This window comes from Crocodylus porosus, unplaced genomic scaffold, assembly GCF_001723895.1.
Source record: "Crocodylus porosus isolate Cpor-Errol unplaced genomic scaffold, CroPor_comp1, whole genome shotgun sequence".
Classification (NCBI taxonomy): Eukaryota; Metazoa; Chordata; order Crocodylia; family Crocodylidae; genus Crocodylus; species Crocodylus porosus.
Window position 1 is genome coordinate 16,376,883 of NW_017728911.1, and position 22,723 is coordinate 16,399,605.

Below are 22,723 nucleotides of genomic sequence, written 5' to 3' on the forward strand. Positions count from 1 at the left end.
AGGTTTAGGCTAGATATCAGGAGGTGCTACTTCACGGTTAGGGTGGCTAGGGTCTGGAACCAACTTCCAAGAGAACTGGTGCTGGCTCCTACCCTGGGGGTCTTTAAGAAGAGGCTAGATGGACACCTTACTGGGTCCATGGCAGGGGGTCAGACTTGATGACCTGCTCAGGTCCCTTCCAACCCTACAAACTATGAAACTTAGAAGCCAGAAATTAGCAGGAGGGAGGTGGTTACAATGGGAGTAGCAGCACACTGCAAAAGTGGACATTATGGGCACTGACAGACATGGAAAAAAACCCAGAACCGCGCTCTACAGGAAGCAACCACACGTTGCTTTGACCCAGTTCTGCAGCATCTGTACAGATCAGTCACCTCAGTACTAATTTGATGATACAGCTGGTAAAAATAGATGGAAACATTTTGAAAGTTTAACAGGATTGTAACTCATTACTGGTTGTAACTGATTTGTTGGGCAAGCTACTATGTAAATAACTGTCTCAGAGCAGAGAGGTGGTTAGCTGTGTTAGCATGACGTCAGGGAGATGATAGAATGGGGTGCAACTGTAGATATTAACCAATTCAGAGAGGCATAAGCTTTTGCGAGGCAAGTCTCTCTGAACCAGTTAGTCTCTAAGTCAGTAGTTTTCAACATTTTTAGAGTCAAGGCACCCATTGGCTGTTAGCTTTCACTCATTTCTTGATTATGAAAAAACTGTAGAGCATTACCTCTGTTGCAAACAACTCAGAATGACCACAACAGGCCAAAAAACCTTTTGATACTCCAGATTCCTATTCAAAATCTCTGAGTTTATCTTGTGAATCATTTATGTGTTTGCACACCCAACTGTGCTAACATACTGCAGCAACCTTAAAGGAATCCCTGGGGTGCTGCAGCACTTTTGTAGAGAATCATTGCTCCAAGGTGTCACCCTACCCTACCTTCTACCCAACTCTCTCTGAAGAGCTCTTGATTTCGTAATTCAGTCCCCTGTCCCTTGCTCCAATGTAGCCTACACTTGAAGCATGTTATAAGACCATTTAGTTATTCCTTAGGGAATTCCTAAGGGGTTATTCCTCAGTGATCTATGGGAGGAAAGATGTCCATGAGTGGCTGGACATTTATTTATTTGTTCTTGTATTCTGTTGTTCAGCTGGAGGAGTGGTCAAGTCTGGCTAAGAAGCTTTAGTCTGAGTTTTCTATCAGCTATGTATTTAATTTGCAGGTGACAGGTCAGAGCTCTAAATTTGCTCTTCTGAAAAAGGACGCAACAAATTAGCCAACACAAACAACTCTTATATGACACCTAGGGTCATACTCCACACACTGACATTATGGGAAGATAATTCATATTTGGTTAGCAACCTTTCTGGTTTTGGGAGAAAAGACAGACCTATGCTTCTCACTAAGGAAAGAAGCAGCTGGGACTACACTACTCTGCTGAAAGCTAACACACAACTTGTACAGTAAAAGGTGAAAATTGGCTGCAAATAAAAGTACTGTATTATATTTCAGGACAGTGATTTGGCATATAGCTTGGAGGTTTGGTGAAAAGAAATATTATTAGCATGTAGGAAAGCCTGAGCTAGGATAAAGACTACTAGTTCCCTGCAAAGGAAGTTGTGAAGCAAGAAGGCTGATGGTGGAGCAATTATGGAATGTATGCAGTTAGTGCTGTAAACGCCACATCAGAACAAGTCACAGCACAGACAGTCTTTTAAGGAGGGCGAGATTGGATATCAATGGTGTTTTCAGGGAAGCGGCTAGGGAATACTGCACACATTGAGTAAACTGTGAACTCTTAACTTTTCTTGCTAAGAATTTAGGGAGCCACTCCATGCTAGATTTTGGCTTTCCACATTTATTGGCCACATACTGAAACACAGGTCTGCTTCGAGTTACGCAGTTCGCATCTGTGAAAAGGCCACTCGACAGTAACCCTAGCTGATTTTCCAATGGCACTCAAATACTGGAAAAGAAGTTCTGGCCAATTCAATTTAGTTGACAGAGTGGTAGCTATGATGCGAGCTCGTGTGTGGAATTTGGATAGAAAGAAGTAAGAAGTAAGAATACCCTTAGAATTCTTCAAGGAATATAAAGGAGTTGGCAGATGTAGTAATTAACAATCTAAAGTAACAGAAACAAAATCCTATGTCACACTGTTGCCTAAATCATCTACTTGTTCTTTTGCATACTGATTTAGTTCTACAGCCTTGATGACCTCTGAGTACAAAAAAAAATCCTACTTTGCCACTGAGTTCTACAGGATAGTTACCTCTATAGCTTTCTTGTGTTTTATGATTCAGCTCTGTGCTCTGAGCAGACACTGTACTGGGCAGGACTGAATGATTGCTGTTGAGGCTGACACCTTCCTCCCGATGAGTTCCAACCTAAAGCAAAGAAAAGCAAATGTGCTCCTATCAAAGGTCCAAACCCAGGAAAAAGTTCACATTTAATACTAAGCCCTGATGTAAGATACAAGCATGCTATTTGCCAGAGATGTAAACCTTTAAAAAAAACCCAAAAAACCAAATAGCTTTCCTGTAGCCAAAAGTACTGAGAATTGAGATATGAACATACTCTACAAGACAGATTTTTCTGTATACAAAATATTTGTAAACTGAACAGCCTTTGACCTTTTAGAAAAAAGTCTTCAAAAAATGCCACTGTGCATGCTTCCAACACTCGTAGATACACTGATGAGACAACTCCTGTGAGTAAAGTTTAAGGGCATTTATACATATACTGGGGGCTCCAAGAGCCACTCTAATTAAAGCACCTGGAGCATCTCACGTATCACATCACCACACTTCAAAATGTCATCGGGGTGCTTTATCTAAAGCTCATTGAACAAGCATTAGATAAAGCGCTTCTGTTGCCATTTTGAACAGCAGGGATGCTGACACAAGACACTGGAGGCTGCTGGAGCATGGTAATTGCAACACTCCAACAGACTCATTTAATTGAGTCTGCTCTGATGCGCTGGAATTAGTGTGTTGGAACAGCCTCCCTGCTCACATATAGCCACCCTACATATTTAAAAGACTGGGGACTCAAATTATAATACTGGTTCAGAGTAGGAAAGATACAGTTGAATTTTACCATACCATACTAGACCACACCATACTGGATAAAATCATTCACCCGATACACTGACCAAAACTTGACTGTAACCATAGAATGACTTAGCAAATTTTTCAATGTCAAACTACAGAGGAGTGATTTTTTCCTCCTGATCCTCTGCCCTGAGGCATAAGATTTGATTTCTCTTGAATCTTCTTCAGCATGCAGAGCTGTGAACTTTAACACTCATAAAACTGTGTTATTTAAAGGAAATCCTGCCAAATTAATGGTTCTGACCTCATGTGGCATGAACACTGGGGGTTGTTTGTTTTATCATTTAGACCCTTCTTCTTTTACGAAATAGGATTAAAGAATATAGTTTGTTTTCTCAATACCATTATTTTATACACTTCAGTAAGTAATTTCTCATTTCACTCCTTTTCAGGCTTAATAAAGCAATATCAGTCACACTACAGTTTGTTATTACACGAGAGAATCCTCGCTCCTCTGCCATTTGTGTTGTCCTGTGGATATTTCCAATACATGCTCTTAACAAGAAGTCAACAAAAGTGCATATAATTCTAAATTGACATAAACATAAGAATGAGAGTAAACTTAAACAATTTTTTTGGCAGATTTTGCATCAACTTTCACTATTTATATTTAACATGCAGATAACATGTGAACACACACACACACACACACACACACACACACACAGATTTAAGGCAAATCTTTAGGAAAAGCCATACAGTAGGACAATTCTATTACTACAATTTAAATACTTTCTTTTGGAACAAGCTTTAAAAAGCGGTCTAAGAAATACAGCTCTAGTTTAAAAACATGAACCTCAAAACTCCTTCATTAAAGGTTCTGATTCCCAAATGTACAGAATATTTAGAAACATTTTATTTTAAAATATAACCAATGCAATTCAAAGAACAGTTAAAAAAAACAAACCAAAACAAACCCTAAGAAGAAAAATGAACAAGAATTCTGCTATTATTGTATGTTACAAAAATTGGCTACAGATGAAGCTTTTTATTGGAACAGTAGCAAACATGTCAACTAGAAGATTAAGCCTTTAATTAAATAGGTTTATTGCCTGGAGTTACACATGAGAACCACTGTTTTTCAATAAATCCTTCAATCCCAGTAAACTGCTGAGCTTTGAATCCCTCTTGAGTAATTAATGCAGCTTTTACCTTTCATGTCTTAGTATGGGTTTTATCCAGAGAGAGATAAATACTCTTATGCAAGTTTATCCTTTGTTTAATATACAGTTTCCTGTGAGCTAACACACAGGAACAAGAAAAGCATTTTAAAAAATTAAATAAATTAAAAAATAAATTGAAAGCTACTACACCAGGCCATTCTGGTTTGTTATTTTTATGGATTGGTTTGTATCCACCATTCATCATGCACTTCAGAATAGCCTGGTGCCATTTACGGTATTTTTTTTTTCCTTTTGGATTTAATGGTGCTTATTTGTGAGGAAGTTCTCCTAGAGATCTCAGTTCTACTGAAACTGCAGCCACTGTGAACTTTGTGACTGTCTTCACCAGCAGCAGACAGGCACAGGCCATAGTATTTTAGCCTACAAAATAAACAATTCTCTTCACAATATTATAATATGAAACTCACTGCTAAGATTGGGCTTTTTAAAAAATAAAAGTCTTTGCTGAATTTTGCCTTAGAGGCTCTGTGTTTGATTTGTTTCTCCTGGTTATGCTTAATCCTAACACATGAGGGTGCTTTTATTCAAGCTACAGACTGCTGAAAGGCTTCAGGGGCAGGTTAGCTTTAAAGCCTATTTACAAAAAGTATTGCAAAAAAAATTCTCCAAGCTGTGTACAAACATAACCTAACAGCTGCCAGATTCTTGGCACCTCTAAAAATCAAGGGCTAATCTAAAGATGACAGACTGACAGATTAATTCTGACAGATTCAGAAAATAGATTGGAAATAAAAAGGGCTGAATTTAAGTCCATGTTCCAGTTTCTGGTAATGGATGCTCACAAATCCAACACAAACAACTAAGGCTAACAAGGTTTACAGCAAAATATTTACTTATTTAAAATATTTTATATTACCAAACTGCCTGTCACATCAGCAATTTTGGTTTCAGCATATGATGTGAACTAAACGTACCAACTGAATGAAAGTTAACATCTCTTTTCGTGAGAACTAACAATACATATCCGAGTAAAAGTTTACAGTAACCATGAAGGCAAATGAAATGTTAACTGCTCAAAAATACCCAACATAACAGCTTAATTTTTCTAGCTGTACTTTAGTTCTCTCTCACTGCTTTCCTTTTAAGCATTTGAGCTAGACCCACAACACATCACTAGAATTCTTATTTAAGGACTGATCCTAGAGTTCCTGAAAGGTGCTTACAACCTTCCACTCCCACTGATACCAATCCTCAAAAGAACAGGCTCTAGGGAGAAGTGAAAACCTTCCAGTGCTTCTTAAAACTGATTCTTAACTCCAACAATTTAATCTCACCAGTGCTTTTAAATGTAGACTTTTAGAGACGGCTCCTTTTTAATGTAAATGAAAACTTGACATATTTTTAGTAATGAGCACTCCAAATGGAAATACCTTGTTAAGACTCTCCAGTCCCCCCAAGGTTCTCCAAAATTGTGTCAGTACATTCTTTGCATTGCAGCTATAAATATGCTCCTTACACAAATGCATGTAAAATAACTATATCATCAGAAGCAAACCAAAAAGCATCTGCTTTGCAGTACAGTCATTTCCATGTATTTACACATTTAGCAAAAAGGAAAAAACCCATCCTTTTATATCACGCGAGAGAAGAATGGGAATAGTCTGAAGCATGCAATCTGGAATATTTCAGCATAATGAAGTTAGCAGAACTCTCTTTGTAACTTGATTCCTTTCACAAATGTTCCTCTTATATTTCCTGGAAAATTTAAGTTTCACAGTCACCGCTGTCCTGTTTAACCCTTGCTCACCATACTCCTCTAGCTTTTACTCTATAATCATTGTAACACATTAGAATGGGACCATCCACACGCACAACAGGTGTACACAGTTCTTTGTCTCAGTAGAGTGGCCAGATCAGTAGGGCCAGAGAGGATGGTGTTTTAATTGTTCAACTCATTAGCATACAGCTGACAGCCTGCTAGTTGAGAGGGAAGGGCTGAAACTCATGCCATACTTGTCTAAATTTTAATAATTGTGAACCTTTACTTCAGAATAAAAGTCAGAATCCAACAAATGACATCAAGTTTTCCTCCTTCACCACTGTACTTTTGGTAGGCACCCACCAAGGGACTTATTTTCATTTCGTCTCACTAATGGGTTTAGAGTTGAAAATAGAAAAAAATGTTAAATGTAATCAGTTGCTTCAAACTAAAAAGAATAAACTACCAGATTATGAATAAACCTGCATGTGAACTGATGTGAACCAGTTTTCTCTCTCACTGGTCAAACTGCAGTGTCTGGAATACTGATGTCAAATATCTGATTTTGACTCCAATCTTGATTAAACCATTTTTGTATTCTTACTTATTTCTCTTACCAAAGTTTATTGGAAATAAGTGTTCTATTACTGTTAAGGGCTTTCCAATGTTGCCATTATAAATTATTAGAAATGTTACTTTTTAAACAAAAATAGATTATTCTAAGCTTCGGTTAAGAAGTTCATGTTTACCTGTAGACTCTTCAACTGATTTCAATGTATAAGAATGAAAAAAGAGAAATTGACCAATCAAGGATACATTTTATGTTTGCAAAACTGAAAACACAGCTCCTGTTTTAGGAAAGAAGTTTGAGAAACAATCCACCTAAAATGAAATTGAAATATTTTTGCAATACATTTTTGAATGGCATAGCTAAGAAGTTTGGGAAGCACACAGCAAGCTTTTGTTACCTATACAAAGCATATATTTATACTCCGCAGAAAACCACAAAACAAGTTACAATTAAATGGGTGAGTAAAGGTTTTCAAAAATATGGTCTTCAAAACATTTCAGAGAACCCCCCCCCCAATCATTATGGTTTACTGGGTATTTATTTTAAAAATTTATTTAAACAGAGGCAGATATGGATAATCCACTCAAAATGCATATGGAATAATGACTTTTTAATCTGAAGTTTCTTGTAGCCAAATTTAAAAAAATTGCTGACTGATTTGGATTATTCAGGTATGACTTAAAAATTTACATGGCAGATGGAAATAATCCTGAGGAGACACAGAAAAGGGGGTTTCCGCAGATTATTTTTTATATATATAATTAAAAAGAGATGAAATACTGAAAGAACTATATTATTGAACAATATTATTAAGTTTTTAGAGCGCCCCATAGATAAATGAATACTCATCTACAGTAATAGCTCTTTTATCCAGCATCCATGAGGAATGTGGGGGTGCCAGTTAATCAAATATGATGGTTATCTGAGTGTTATACTTATCTCCAGCCTGGCAGGTTGGAGTCGTCTGCCTGTTTGGGCCACTGTTCTTCCCACCACGCCCGATGCACCAGGGCTTTTACGCCCTGGTGTCAGTGTGCCAGGGGACAGAGAGGGGGGCCCCCCACACAGGCTGCTTTGCTCCAGGCCATGGTCCACAAAAAAGAAGTGGGACTTGGTTTGCGGCGGCAAAACCAGAAGTGCCATGGTGGGACAGATGCCAGTTTATAGAGCATTCCGGATGGTAAAGTGCCGGATAACACAGCTTTTACTGTGCTATAAAGAGCATTCACACATTTTTGTTTATCATGCTGTAGCCTGAATATTAAATTAAATATAAAATTAAAATATTAACTTCAAACCTCTGATGGTAAAACTGATGTGCTCAGAAACTGAGAATTAGTATTTGTCTATGTGGGCCACAGAGCTGAGTTTGACAGCTCGCTTAAACATCAGTTTGACTAGGCAACATGGGTTTTAAATCGCACTAGCCATCCAGATTTTCCATAGCCAAGTTTTACTGAAAGAGCCTAGGAATCAAGATCCTACACTTAACTGCAACTGTACAAGTTCTTCCATGTGGGTACGTTCTTACAGAGCCACGCGACAGCAAAGGAACTCTGTGCAGACATGAGGTTTGTTCCTGGCAGAGCAACTTGCAAGGATGTCACCTTGAATTGTCGTTTTGTGCCTACCTATTACAGGAGATACAGCACACCCTATAAAAATCACCCAATTCCTCTATTGTACGCGGGAACAACAGTGAGCTGAGGATTTAGTTTCATTCTTAACAGAAGATTTCTGGCTTTTATCAGTTCATGCTGTGCCCTTACCATTGTTTTACAGTGACAATATATAGAAAACAGCTTGAATAAGAATAGACAGAGTATTTCTTCCTTTTTACTTTTAAGCATTACATAAAATAAAAATACAATTGACTTCAAAGACAACGCAGCAAACATTTGATGATGCTGAGACATTAGAACATTTCCCTGAATAAAGACCAGGGTAAGTGTTATAGACAGCATGGCAAAAAAAGAAAACAAGGATGTTCAGAGTGAGCAGGAAATGAAGTCAACTGGAGTTTTAAAATAATCTGGCTCAAAAATTAAGCACATGTTAAACTAAAACCATGTCTGGTTACACTAATTACATAAAAAGGAGTTAAATTACTCATTTCCTAGCTTCTTCTGCCAAGATCATCTTCTTCTGGGGAAATTTAATTTATTTTTTTTAAGCTGAAGTACTAAAATATCTTGCATTAAGATTTTTCAGAAGATGAAATTTCATTTACTGCTAAATCTTGATGAATACAATTCCTTGGCAAAACCCTCCCTCATTCAATAACAAAAACAGTGAAAACTCAAAAAAACCTTATCAATGTTGAGCTCTTCTATTAACACATGCACTTTTTAGGTGATAAGACTATTTTTTTTCATTAACACAAATGGAGGATTTCTTCAAAACCTAATGCAAAAGAATATTTAGTTTCCAAACTAAGGGACATCTCTTAAAACCTACTGCGCATGTCAAATAAAGCCCTTTCTCCGATTAGCCTTCTTTCTCCCAAGTGCTCATTTATAACTACGATTTAAAGAAAAAGAATGGTAATACCAAGAAAATTTTTGAAATGAACTGGGTGTGTGGCCTTTCTACGTACAGGTAAGCACTTCACACTTACAGGTAGGGACCTACTTAAATTTGTGGTTTCAAGACTGTCTGTAAAATCCACAAAATCAACAACAAAAACATAATAAAAATAAAATGCCAGCTCTCCTGTGGGAGCCAGTGATCCTCACTGCCTGGAGGGGAAGGTGCTGGCTGGCATGAAGGGCAGCACACAAAATGGCTGCTGTCCTCTTGTCCCTCCTTCCCCTCTACCAATCAGTGCCAAAGGGCCGCATGAAGGGCAGCCAGCAATCAGGATGGCAGCTACCTCTCCTCATCCTCACAGGGCTTCAATACAGAGGGGCGGGGCCTTTCTGCCAATCAGCACCAAGGGACAGAGCCACCACAAAATGACCACAGAATGAGAACTTTATGCCACAATCAACCCGCAAAAATCGGAAAGACCCCTACTTATGGGACATGGCTATAATGCAGCTGCTAATAACAAATCAAACATGGGAGGACTAGATTTCCGTTATTCAGATGTATAAGGTCTCCTCCTGGTCACTCAATGAGTTAATCTGAGTCCAAATGAGGTTTAAAAGACACTCTATAAGAAACTGGACTGGGCCATAACGAGCCATGTTCTGGTCTCTATTGCAGTCAACTGGGTCACACTGATGCAAAAAGGAGTAAGATTTAGCCTAGGAATTTTTTCACGTTACTCACTTTTCAAGCTGATTGAAAAGCCGAGAGAGAGTGCTTTGAAAGAATTTCATTTTGTGTGCTCAGTCAGCATAAAAATGAAAGCAAATGATTAACTTTTTTGTTTTTCTACTGTAAGTCTGACTTCTTTTCTGATAGGTCAAGACCATCCTTAGCAACTCTCAGTCAAAAGTAAGAGCCCAGTGCAGTATTACAGACTTTGTCTAAAAATCACCATGCAGCTACGTTTGTACACAGCTCACCAATTTAATGGAACGTAAACAGTTTTGATACCAAACAGGACCAGGTTTTGCTGTCAGTTGCACTAGATTTGCAGCAGAGAAACCAAAAGCAACACCTGAAATCAGTTATCTGAATCCTCCTCTCTCTTCTACTCATCTCCTTTTCTTCACAAAGTGGTTATTTTCTTATCACTTTGCAGGTAATGAAACCTCTATACGAAAACAGAGAACCAAGTGGCAAGTGGCACTTCAAAGGGTATGCTGATAGTATGGCTATCTTTAAGATGGCTGAGAAATTTCTAAGATTTCTCCTGTCACAGCTTAGCTACAAATTAGAGATACATGGGGAAAGGAAGATACATGAATCACCTGAATTCAGAGTAAGGAGAAAGAGTAAGAGAAAGTTTCATGTGCCTAATCAGGAACAAATCTAATTTGCTAAAACAAATTTTGTCACTGCAGTTTTAGGCACTCACTTAATTTACTGACCTAAAAGAGAAAGTCTTCCATCGTTCAGTCTCTACTAGAATAACTACACTGTTCTCCTTTTCAGCATTCCTTCAGTTCAGTTGGACAACAACAGACTGAATTCTAATTTCAAGGCATTATACGTAACCTGTTCCATTACTAAAAACCTACTGTGAAATTATACGAAAGCCTGCAATTGGGTATACCGATGAAAAAAAGGCTGCTTATAGGAAACTAACCAGCCCCTTTTGATGTTTACTACAGTGGCTCTGAAATCAATATAAATGGATGTCTGACGTGTGAATGGGAAAACCTGGAACTAATTCAGTTTTATAGAATACAAGCCCTTCAGCAATTGGGGTATCTAATTATTTTGATGATAGGTGAAATTTTGCCTTGATCACACAGTATCCAGCTGTGATTCTGTTTTATAAGAGAAAATTTAACAGCATGTAACTGGTCTTCAAAATTATGCTGTAAACATGCAAACACATGGCACCACTAAAATAAGCATGTTTTTAAAAGCCTTATCCTTTAAGCATTTGGACAGGGGGTAGGAGAGAGGAGGGAAAAGGGGAGAGAAGCAGTGCTATGAGTGGATTTAATTTACTATATAATGCTTTCAACATATATTGTTGATCTATGAAACTCTTAATCCTATTTTTTTCTGAATAGTTCACATGTTTAAAGAACCCAAATAAAATGGATTGAGTTATTTCACTCTTCTTGGGGATTAATCTAAAAATTGTTTCCTCCTTATTGTTACATATACTACAGCTGTGCTCCAACCCCTTTTTCATTTGGAAAAAAAGTTTAAATTTTCAGCCTGCACACCCTATGGTTCCACATTCCAACAGCTTCCTTCCAGTCTTCTGCCAGCATCTGCTATTGCAAACTAGCTCCAATTTACAATAAACAGCTTTTCCAGACCAGAACACTCGAAATTCAGTCCTTCTTGACTGCTTTTCCCATTCAATCTCCCTATTCAGTATTTCAAGGAGAAAACTGTTCTGCCAATTATTACACATCTGGAAAAAATGCATGTATAAGCTCAAATGGTCTCAGCAGAAAGTCTCAGCTTTCTGCATATGGTCACAGCAGGATTTTATGGGCCATTGACCAGGCCAAAGTCTAGATTTTTCCCTGTCTTTTCTCTCTGCCACCCAAAATATTCCTTCTAACTGGAAACTAGCAGCAGGTGCAGTTGTATGCCATCTCTTTCTCCACTATGCATCTTTAATATTTGATTCTTGATAAGTATCACTGAGAATGTGCATCACATTTTTAGGCTCTACTTTTATTTAAAGAGAATGTAAGTTAACATTGGTAATAATTTATTAATATCTATTAAAAATTGTTACCATTGATGCTTGTCGATTAGTTGTTACAAGACTAGGTGCTCCATAATTTGAGTTTAGGCTTCCAATTGGCCCATTATGGGATGGTCCCAATAAACTATGTATGTCACTGTGGCCACCTGATAGGCTTGTTGAAGGCCCAACAGCATGATTTCGTAGGACATGGATGGCATCATCAAGTCTGTCCAAGCGATCCTCCATTCGAGACTGCTGTTGGGATTTAAGAGGAGCACTAAATGTCATTTATTGTATACATCTGCTTAATTCATTATATTGTAACAGTTTCTACTTTGGGAGACAAGACAGCAAACAAGATGCAATACTGAAAAGGCTTCAAAAGCACCTACCAGCACTACAAACAAACAGGAAAAAAGGAAGTATTTGGAGACATGAAATGAAAGCTATCTTAGAAATGGCAGCTTCTTAAAATGAAACTCACTAAAAGGTTAATGCTATTTAGCTTCTATTGTACAGCATGAGCATAACAGAACAGAATGACAACAACAAAAGAGTATCAAAAGTAAGTCTCCTAGTATAGGACGAGAAAGAAAGATTGTAAAATGAGTCTCACTACTTTGGTAACAATTCTTGATGCAAATTCAAAGGTACTGCCTATTCTGAGGACATATACAGACTGGACAAGTTTTATGCCAAGTGATCATTTTCCAAATCATGCTCTATATTCAAGTTATGAATTTATTATACATTTTATAATTAACCATCTCAATGTAGTTGGGAACATTTTCCCTGATAAATGCATGAATTCTGTGCATTGCAACAAAATAGTTCTCTATGTCTGTGTTTATTGTTTCTTTACAAAGTAAAGATTATTCTTTTGTTGTAGTTCTAGAAACTGAAATGGCAAAATAATGGAAGCAGAAGTCTGGTCACACTGTACTAACTTACATTTTTCATAGGGAACGTGTAAGTAGAATTAACTGAAACATAAAAAGGCACCATCTAAAGAGAAATAGTACCTCACAGACATCCTTTAAGAAGGACATTGCATCTTGCAAATGCTCGTGAAGTTGCTGCTCAACTCGATTTTTCTGGCAAAGTCAAGACAGAACAGGAAGCAAAGCACAGGTTAAGATTAATTCAAAAAGGAGGTGAGGAAATAGCTGATGTGCATGTCAGCATAAAATGTTAGTCAAGTTAATGCCACAGAGATCTGATTATATTAAGGTAAGAGAAGGCTAATGCTTACCACTGCAGTTATAATGTTAGCATTCTAAAGTGCATAATATTGATTATATTTAATTGCAAAATGTGTGAAGAAAGGGAACTTGATTTCTCTTCTATCTATTTACATTCATCACAGAAAAGGAAATTATATCTTTGGAAGCTAGATAATCTTTGAGTATTAACAAACAACCACAGCCTTCCTCTATATTCCTTCAATTATTTCCACCCCCTTTACCCTTCCTTATGCTACATCAGAAATTCAAGCACTGGAGAAAACAGTAAATAAAACCCTCTTCAAAATTTCAGTACCATTACAAACTTTCCCAATACTGTAGGTTTTTTTCCTATGTGGCTTTTTCCTTATGAAGCCTACTCTTTTAGGAAGAATGAAGTAATTCTAACATTCCCCAACAATGGATGTAAACAGAATAATAAACTATTAAAATTTACAATTTTAATGCTTTAATGACAATGTAATGGCAAAAAGCCCACAGGATTACCACATAAGAAAACAAAAAGAGTACAAAGTAAATGCAAAGCATGAAATCTTTATCTTTTCTTCAGAGTTAACTTTAGATAAGAATTAGCTATGGGTTTGTGAAAAGGTACCAGAATCTCATAAAAGTATTTTAGCACCAGCTGTCCTTAGCACAGAAGCCTGATGCCCAAGGAACAGATGGTGAAAGACACACCCTGCATGTCTTATATCGTTCAACTGAACCAGATCATTTGCTAACAAAGAATTCATTTGTAATGCTATCCTACTGTTTTCTTTAATGATATGCAGGATTTATACAAAAATGAACTTCCACCTCTTATCTAGAAACGAATACGTAGTTTTAAACAATTCTTACCAAGGAGTGTAGAGAGTTTTCATAGTTTGGAGATGAAGGGGCTTGTCCTCCAGTCCTAGACCACTGACTGGCACCTGTCAAAATTGTCTAGGTTAACTCACAGATTTATGCAGCAAAAGTGAGCAGAAAAAATGCATTCTGAAGAGAGTGAACTCCAATGGAATTTGTGTATAAATAGGGTAAGTTAAGGGTCCACAAAACAGATCAAGTTCTTTCATTGTTTCCCAACTGACAATTTCTAGAAACTAGCACGGGCAAGTTTAAGTGTTTGTCATCAATGAAACAGGTGATGAGACCTCCTAGCTACTGTACCAGATTTTTTTGGAAATTAGAAAATAAAACAATAGTGGACTAGTGAGCTGTGTTATGCCTGTGAAGTGTCTGCCCTTTCTCATTATCACTATGATAAAATATTGCTGATTATAATCAGACTTGATGAATATAAAACAAAACACACGCCTTCTAAGCACTTGATTTATTTTTAACTAATTTATTATTAAAAATCAAGTGGAGACTGAACTAAAGATGCACAACTGCTTTGGATATAATTTTTCCATGACATTTTCCAATTAAATTAAAGGCTTACAACTGCAGTTGAAGGCTTTGTTTACTTTGTCTACTTTTACTTAAAATTAGGTTTGTTTTCATTTATTCCAACGCAAATCTGTCTTTACACATTATGCATATCACATATAGGAAGGTAAAGATAAATATAAGAATATGAGCCATCTGTTATCTTAGCTATATTTAAGGTAAATTAGAACACATTACACTTCAGCTGAAGAAACACAGTTCTTTGGCTATGTAACATGTTAGCAATTATATTCACATTATAGATAGCCTCATGGCCATGTAAAATTTAGGAATAATTATATATGAACTGCAATAACTGAAAAAAGACCTTCTAAACAAAAGCTGCTAGTGCAACATGCATTTTTCTCACCAATAATGCATCTTTTATAAAGATGCTACATGAATTTCCATGTCCATTAAAGACAGCTTCCTTTCAGCCACACAAATGTAATAATAAAGCAATTACATTAATAAATTATGGACACACAACCCAAAACAGCTCATTAAAGAAAAAGCCTGTGGGCTTGTTCCTTCAGTAAGAGCCAGAGCTCTAGGTCTAGAAAACCGGGAAGAAGTTTAATATTATTATAGTTCCTTTGTTCAGTGAGCTGCAAATAGTTTCGCTCTCAAACATGAGTTTCATTAGGAAGGACTGTACCCTCTGCAACTGCAAAAACAGCTCAGATATCTCCTTTCAGAGTTTAAGTTCTTTAAAAAAAAGAAAGTTCTCTTATTTCATCCAACCAGAGATCAGCCATGGTTGCTCTAGGATTTTCCCCTCAAAATAAAAAATTGGTATCAGAGGGCTACAGTGGAACCACCAATTTTCACGTTGCACAAATATTCTTGGTCTCAAATGTATAATCTCCTCAGCATTACCTCTCATTTCCTTTGCTTGGGAATAACACTCGCTGTCCAATTCACTCATACAAAAAAACTGTTGAAACTTTTTTTTAAAACATATATACATACACACAATATTTAGGCTTGAGCTGAAGAATCAAATCAATGCCAGTCCAAAATAGCATTTAGGAGATAATACCACCTGACAGACAGCACTAGTTCCATTTTCTCAACTACTGATGGCTGGGAATGGTAGGTTACTTCTGAAAATAAAATGCAATCTAAATATTAGGCAGAAGGAAAACTGAATGCTTCAGGAAGGAAACCAGCCTGCTTTTCTCCTCAGAATGTGAATATAAGCCTGAGCATATTCATCTAGTGTTCAATGTACTTTTTCATTTTAGACAGAGGTGTTATTCACTGTAACAAAAGCCCAAGGCAAAACTATTTGGCTAGGACCCCCAACAACAACAAAAAAAAACCTAGTGCAACCTGCAGTTGTTAATCACACCTTTAGCAACGCTGGTGCTCTTTTTAATATTGCTGGTGGATTTTGTTTCCATGGTTGTGCAGGTTGCCAGATGGCACTGATTTCCTGCCTGCCTCCCTCCACTCCCTCTCACAGAAGTTTGTGCATGAAATCTACCAATTATGTTAAAAAGCATCCTGGCACTCCTAGCCCTGCAATTAACAACTGCAGCTTTTAGGGCAGCACCAGCATAGCAGCAGGAAAAAACAAATAAGCCAGGCAAGTGTTAGGATTTACAGGGGTCATATATAGCAATCTCCATGCTATTGATGTTCTTACACTTCCAGCCCAACCCCCACAACTCCCTGCCTTCCCATCAGACGTATATTAAGAGTCAGCAATGGACTGCTTTTGCCGAGTGAGCTCTTCTGAATACCTCCAGTGACACAAGAATTCCCAAGAGAGCAAACGTTTAATTACAGAAACACGAACATTTCTAGCTTTATACATGTCTAGTTTGTGTGGTTTCAGTGAACATACAGTTATGCTTTTCTGTGACCAAGGCCCATTTTAGGCAAGGGAAGGTGTAATAGTTGATCCCAATGTAACTTATACTCACAAATCTATTATTAGTCTCACAATATTTAGTAATGTTCTTAAAGCCCCACCTTATGGAGTGATGTTATAAGAGTCATAAAATAAAAGGTTGGAAGTGACCTCAGAGATCATCTAGTCTAAGGGGGGCTAGCCCTTTAAGCAGGCATGCCACAAATTGCCCCCACATCCACTCTGAGTGTCACCCCAATTCCCTTCCCCTGTCTGCTCCTCTTTCTCCTTCCTGACCTATTCTCCCTTACCCAATATACTGCTGTGTTTTCTGCTTCCTGCCCTATCTGCTGCTGTGTTGTCTGTCCCCTCCCTGATCTGCCATGTGTCATACACAGAGGCTGTCTGTGCCACTTGGGGCATGCATGTCACAAACTGGACACCCCAGATCTAATTCAACCCTATCTACAAATGCAGGATGCCCTATTCCTATACTATAGCAGACATAAGTCTACCCAGCCTCTTCTTGCAAACCATCCATGAAGCTTTCATTTTAAAGAATGACCATTTTTAGTTATCATTGCTGCAAATAAAAGCCTTGCAATTGTAAAGCCTCACAATTCAAATATTAATAAGAATAACCCTACATTATTATTATTTTGAATATTATATTCAAATTTTATTTTATTATTATTTTGAATAGTCCCATGAGTTTCACGATTCACATCTCAAGTCTCATGATTTTAGCGTGCCCAATGTGGTCAATGTGATACTTCCAATTCTTACTTTACAATTAAAACTGAATAGGCATGAATTGTTACAAAAGATTAGATACATCAGCGACCATTTTATGTTAGCATAAACTGAGGTATTTTTGCCCCGTTTTAAGAAGTATTTTTATTATATTCTTTGTCCAGTGATTATAAAAATACTAAGTACTTTACTATTCTGAAAAGTTGCTTTCATTTTTATTTTGTTATGCTGTATTTTTTAACATGTATGTAATTAACAGTGATGGGGGCAACAAGGTAAAGATAGCCTCCTAGAATATTAATAATAATAAATGCAGAAATAATGACCAAGCATTTTGCTTCACTGTGTGATCAGTGACACAGCTGGGAATAAAGCCTAGAAGTCCTGATTCCTACACGGAGGTAATTAACCACTGGAACCACTCACTAAGGGTTATAGTGGATTCTGCACTATAGATATTCAGGGCTCTTCCCTAAAGAGGATTCCTGTGCTATTTGGTGGAGCCTACTAGGTTCTTATTAGGGCTGTGTGAAATTTCAGCAGCCGTTTTGTTTTGGAGGTGTTTCGGCCTGTTTCAGTGCCCGAAACACCTAATCCGAAATGAAACAGAAGGCTCCAAAACATCTTTGAAATGAAACAAAACCATCCAAAACATTTCTGCCCACCGAGGCAGAGTCAGAGGCAGGCACAGCTGGAGGAGCCATGGGAGAACCCCCCATGGCTGCCCTGCCTGGCCCCATCTCCTACCCAGCCCCAGCCTCCTGACATTTAAAAAAAAAAAACTCATGCTCACCAGCTGCAGCCAAAGTGATCAGGGCCTCTGGGGCTCAGGGCAGTGGGGGGGGGGCAGTGGAGATCGCTGCCCCTTGCCTGGCACCCATGTGGAAACTGCCCTGTGGCACAAGTGCAGCGTGCCATGGCAGAGTACTGCGCACTGTCTGGGACCTGGGGACACTCGAGCTGAGTAGTGCTGGGCTCCAGCTGACAGGTGGAGCTGCCCCAGTCCCCAGACAGTGCATGGTCCCCTGCTGAGCTGCGCTGCCTCCACACAATGCAAGAACTGCCATTCAGTTGCCAAGTGGCGGGGCAATCCCTGCTGCCTCCCACTGCCCTGCACTGTGTGGGCACTGTGTGGGGGAGCTCTGCCATGAGCCCCCAGAGGCCCTGATCACCACTGCTACAGCCAGTGAGTGCAGGGCTTTTTATTTACTTATTTATTTTTAAGTGCCAGGAGGCTGGGGCTGGGCAGGGCAGCCATGGGGGTATCTCCTGCAGCTCCTTCAGCTGTGCCTGCCTTTCCCCAGGCAGGGGGAGCTGTGGGAGAAGCCCCCATGGCTGCTCTGCTTGGCCCCATCCCCTGCCTGGCCCCAGCCTCCCAGCGCTTAAAAAAGAAGACCCGCACTCACCGGCTGCAGCAGTGGCAGTCAGGGCCTCTGTGGGCTCATGGCAGAGCCACCCTGTGCAGCGTAGGGGGCAGCAGGGATCACCCATCCCCTGCTTTGCACCCACGTGGCAGCTGTTGCATTGGACGGGCGCAGTGTGGCTCAGCAGGGCACCATGTGCTGTCCTGGAATTGGGGCAGCCCCAGAAGTCAGCCAGAGCCTGGCACAACTAAGCCCCAGTGGCCTCAACTCCTACACAGCATGCGGTGCCCTGCCAAGCCATGCTGCACCAGCGCCACAGGGCAGTTGCCGTGCAGGTACCAGGCGGGGCAGGGGCAATCCCTGCTGCCCCCCCCAATGCCCTGCGCTGTGCAGGGGAGTTGTCCCACAAGCCCTCAGAGGCCCTGATCGCAGCTGCTGCAGCCAGTGAGTGCGGGACTTTTTTCTTTCCTTTCTATTTTTTAAAGTGCTGGGCGGCTGGGGCTGGGCAGTGGATGGGGCAAGGCAGGACAGCCATGGGAGCTTCTCCCATGGCTCCCCCCACCAGGGCAGAGGCAGGCACAACCAGAGGAGCCACAGGAGAACCTGCAACCGCCCAGCTGTGCCAGGCCTCTCCCCAGCTGATCTGACTCTCCAAATCAGTGTCAAAACAGATTCGGCCAAATTGAAATGGAACAGTGATCCAAAACACCATAACGAATCACTGTCCTCCAAAATGGCTGAATCTGAAACAAAATATAGCCTTTTCACACAGCCCTAGATCTTACCAATTAGAACCTAGAAGTAAGGATGGAATCATACTGGACTGGTTCTGAGCGCTGCAATTCTTGGAGGTTCTAGGAAACATGGGCAGAGGTGGAAAGGACAGTCAGAACTGCAGTGAGCTTAAGCTCTTTCTGACAAAGGTGAAAATCAGAACTATCTAATGTGCATGCTGAAAGTATGTACACGGTATTCATAAAGGTGATGAGGAATAATTCTTGAATAAGGATCACAATTCAGGACTTTTTTCACTGTAACTTTTTTGAAACATTGAAACTTTTTTCTTCCACCCAAAAAGCTCCTTTCAATTTTTGCTTTGTTATTATAAGTAAAAATAATCACTATATAAATCCATATGGTCTGACCTGCCATCTCAGCAGAACAAGGATGCACAAGACATTTTTCTTCAGCTGTAGCCACTGAATCAAAGAAACCCATTAATCCCTTCATTACACAATTCAACATGAATTTTTCAATTATTACAGGAAAAATGCCGAAAACATCTGTTCAGGTATGTCATGTCAGTCCAGAGCTATCCATTAATCAGCTAGACCAATGGAAAACTAGCAGAGCCCTTACCAAGTATGGCCAAACTAGATAAGAGTTTATTGGGTGACTTTTTTTTTTTTTTAATGCAAGTTGCTTTACTCATTTACATCCAGATTCCAGGCTACTTCAAGCTACATACACACTGCATCTTACGCTACAAAGTAATTTTAAGTAGTAAAACGCTTTTCTAGGACGGCCAACAACAAGTCGTCTATGTGGATACATTAGATAAATAACGGGAAATAATTATGTCAACAATTTAACACAAATTATACTATGGGAGATTATAGGGTTAATGTTACATCATCTTGCCTGTAATTCCAGTTCTTTGTTAAACAACAAATTTAAGTCAATGGGGCTTTCAGAGTCCTCTCTATGTAGAGAACAGCTGTTCAACTTTTACTAGACAGCTGAGGCCACAATGTCTGTGAAAGCAGCAACACCCACTAATAGCCCTAAGCAGCTGCCCATAGTTCATTTCCACACTGGAATGCTTCTTACCAAATTCACACTACTAACATACAAAGCACAGGTGACAGAAACGACTGTAATTAGAAAGCTTATATTGAAAAATGCCAGAAAACTTTTTCCCTATAATATGAAAATGTTTGTGGGAAATATGTAGGAAAAACTGCCCTGTACAAAAATTAAAAGACTTTACAGGCTTCACAGGAGATTTTCACTGCAGAGAAAAAATATCTGCTATTTTTATTGCAGAAAGTTGCTTTGCTATTTTTTTCTATACAGAATCCGAAAAATAAAAAAATTACCATTGTTGCTTACCATGTCTATCAAATTGAAGAAACATTTCCATGTATGGCTTTTTCATTAACTTTCAGTTTCAGGACTATTTTATACTTGCAAACGTAACTTCTATATGATGCCTTTAAATCCATAATAATTTTTAAAACAATATTTTTTTAAGGGACAGATTCATATAGTTATGTGAAAATTAACATGGCCTCTATACAACATCTCCTACAACATTAAAAGCACTTGTAAGTCTTTGCGTTTCAAAAAAAGGATATGAAAATACATGGAGTTTTCACCCTCAAATCTTAAATTGTATTAAAGAAATTAACAAAAAAGAAGGTCTGGCAAAGCTACGCCCACCCCCTTTTAAACAAGTAAATACAGCAATAAAAACAGTCCTATTCAAAGTACAGTACTACATATATTCTATAAAACAGAAATTGAAACTTCACTAGCACAACTGTATTTGCCATTAGACAAATGATTCTTAACCTGAGTTATTGTAAGATTCTTTGAAGGGGGCCGCAGGAAGTGTGAGGACATAAGGGAGTTATGAGGAGGTAAATGGATAAAAGCAGGCTCAGACTTCAGGTGTGAGGAAATAAGCAGATAAGGGCAGGCTCAGGCTCTTTCACATTTACCTGTTTCCCTGGCCCCACTGCAAAGGGGCAAGCACTGCAATAAATAAATAAATTTTTGAAATGGGGTGCTGCCCAATCCACAAAATTTACAGAAGGGTGCCTTGTGTCTAAAAAAGTTGGGAACCACAAATGAACTATCAATGATTTCACTGGAAAGTGAAACTACCAACAAGAAAAAGTTTTCAAAATGGCAAACAAGATATTGGCAAACTGCAAGAGAGATTGGACCTTACCTGTGAGAGGTGATGGCGAACCCACTGGTGTTGATGGATTTGATGGAAAACTACTGCTGGTATGGTCAGGCGAATAAATCTGACAACAAAAGAATTGATACATTTATCGATACATGTCACAGCTAACAGTAAAAATAAAATCTATAGATTTGGATTCATTTTTATTCTTTCAGTTGCCACCCCTGATGTTAGTTTGATGAAAAAATTGATTCATCAATCATAGTTTGGTTTTATTACTTGAAACGCTTTAAAAATGGCTATTTTCAAACAGTTGTCAAAACAAGCAGTACCTATATTTCATTGTGAAGCAAATATACTGAATTCCATTTGTACTCCTTAAAAAAAAAACCTACAAGGAATTTAGGATTAAATCTATGTAATCATTCAAGCATAACTGTGAAAGTTAAAGGTTACCAAGTCTGCATATCTGAAAAAAACTAGTTAATATATAAAAGCAATTTCAGGAAAAATTGGAGGAATAACTATGACTCCCTATCACGGAGACAACAGACAGATCTTATAAACCATGACAAATTAAAGTTCTGATTAACTTGGGCTAAATTACAGGTTTTAAAAAATATAGTCCTTAATTTAAGGAAATACTGAGTAAAAAACCACACTTAATTATTGATGTTACTTAAGAAATGAAACAATCTGAAATTCTGCTGTTATTATGAACAGATTATTTTTATGCACAAAGATTTTTTTCTCTGGCTTATTTCTAGTCAAATTGCTTCCATAACATACACACACACACAAAATATCTCTCTATATATCTATATCTAGATAGATATCTATCTATAGATATCTATCTAGATATATATTTAGATAGATGGATAGAATGTGTATACACACACACACAATTTTATCTCTCTCTCTCTTACACATATACATTCACACATGCATATTGATTTTTCAAAGCTATGGCTTACTTGGAGCAAAATATAATTTTCTACACTTCCTTTAATATACATGAAATTTAAATAAAAATAAATCAAATAGTTAAAATTTGCATTAAACACTAAAAAGCAAAGTTCCTTGAAAATCTGTTCTGAAGAAGCAACTGGATGCATCTAGGAATTGCTAATAAAATATTTAACACTTCTTACAGATCCTGAGTTCTACATTGGGGTTTCACAGAAATCAAAATTTGTTAACCATTAAATGGCGGTTTAGCAGTTTCAATCTCTGCCTATTCACTCCGTTTGTTTCTTTGCCTAAAGATAATCTGACATTTCAATGTTTAGATAATAATAATCTGGAACCTGACTGATCTGTATTATATTTTCTGAT

General features: G+C 38.3%; 1 protein-coding gene across 14 annotated transcripts in view; it reads right to left on the reverse strand.

Annotated features, from left to right (window-relative positions):
• Positions 1-22,723, reverse strand: part of TCF12 (transcription factor 12) — a 310,429-nt gene that overhangs the window by 13,587 nt on the left and 274,119 nt on the right. For 6 of the 14 annotated variants that reach the window (XM_019533499.1, XM_019533507.1, XM_019533497.1 and 3 more), the window contains 4 exons: positions 21,431-21,509; positions 13,927-14,000; positions 11,891-12,097; positions 2,276-2,390 (listed from right to left, as the gene is read on the reverse strand). In XM_019533499.1, coding sequence (XP_019389044.1) covers positions 2,276-2,390; positions 11,891-12,097; positions 13,927-14,000; positions 21,431-21,509 — 475 coding nt within the window. Of the gene's footprint in view, positions 1-2,275; positions 2,391-11,890; positions 12,098-12,864; positions 12,937-13,926; positions 14,001-21,430; positions 21,510-22,723 lie in introns of all 14 variants that reach the window. The other 8 variants (XM_019533496.1, XM_019533504.1, XM_019533493.1 and 5 more) reach the window with 3 other exon arrangements.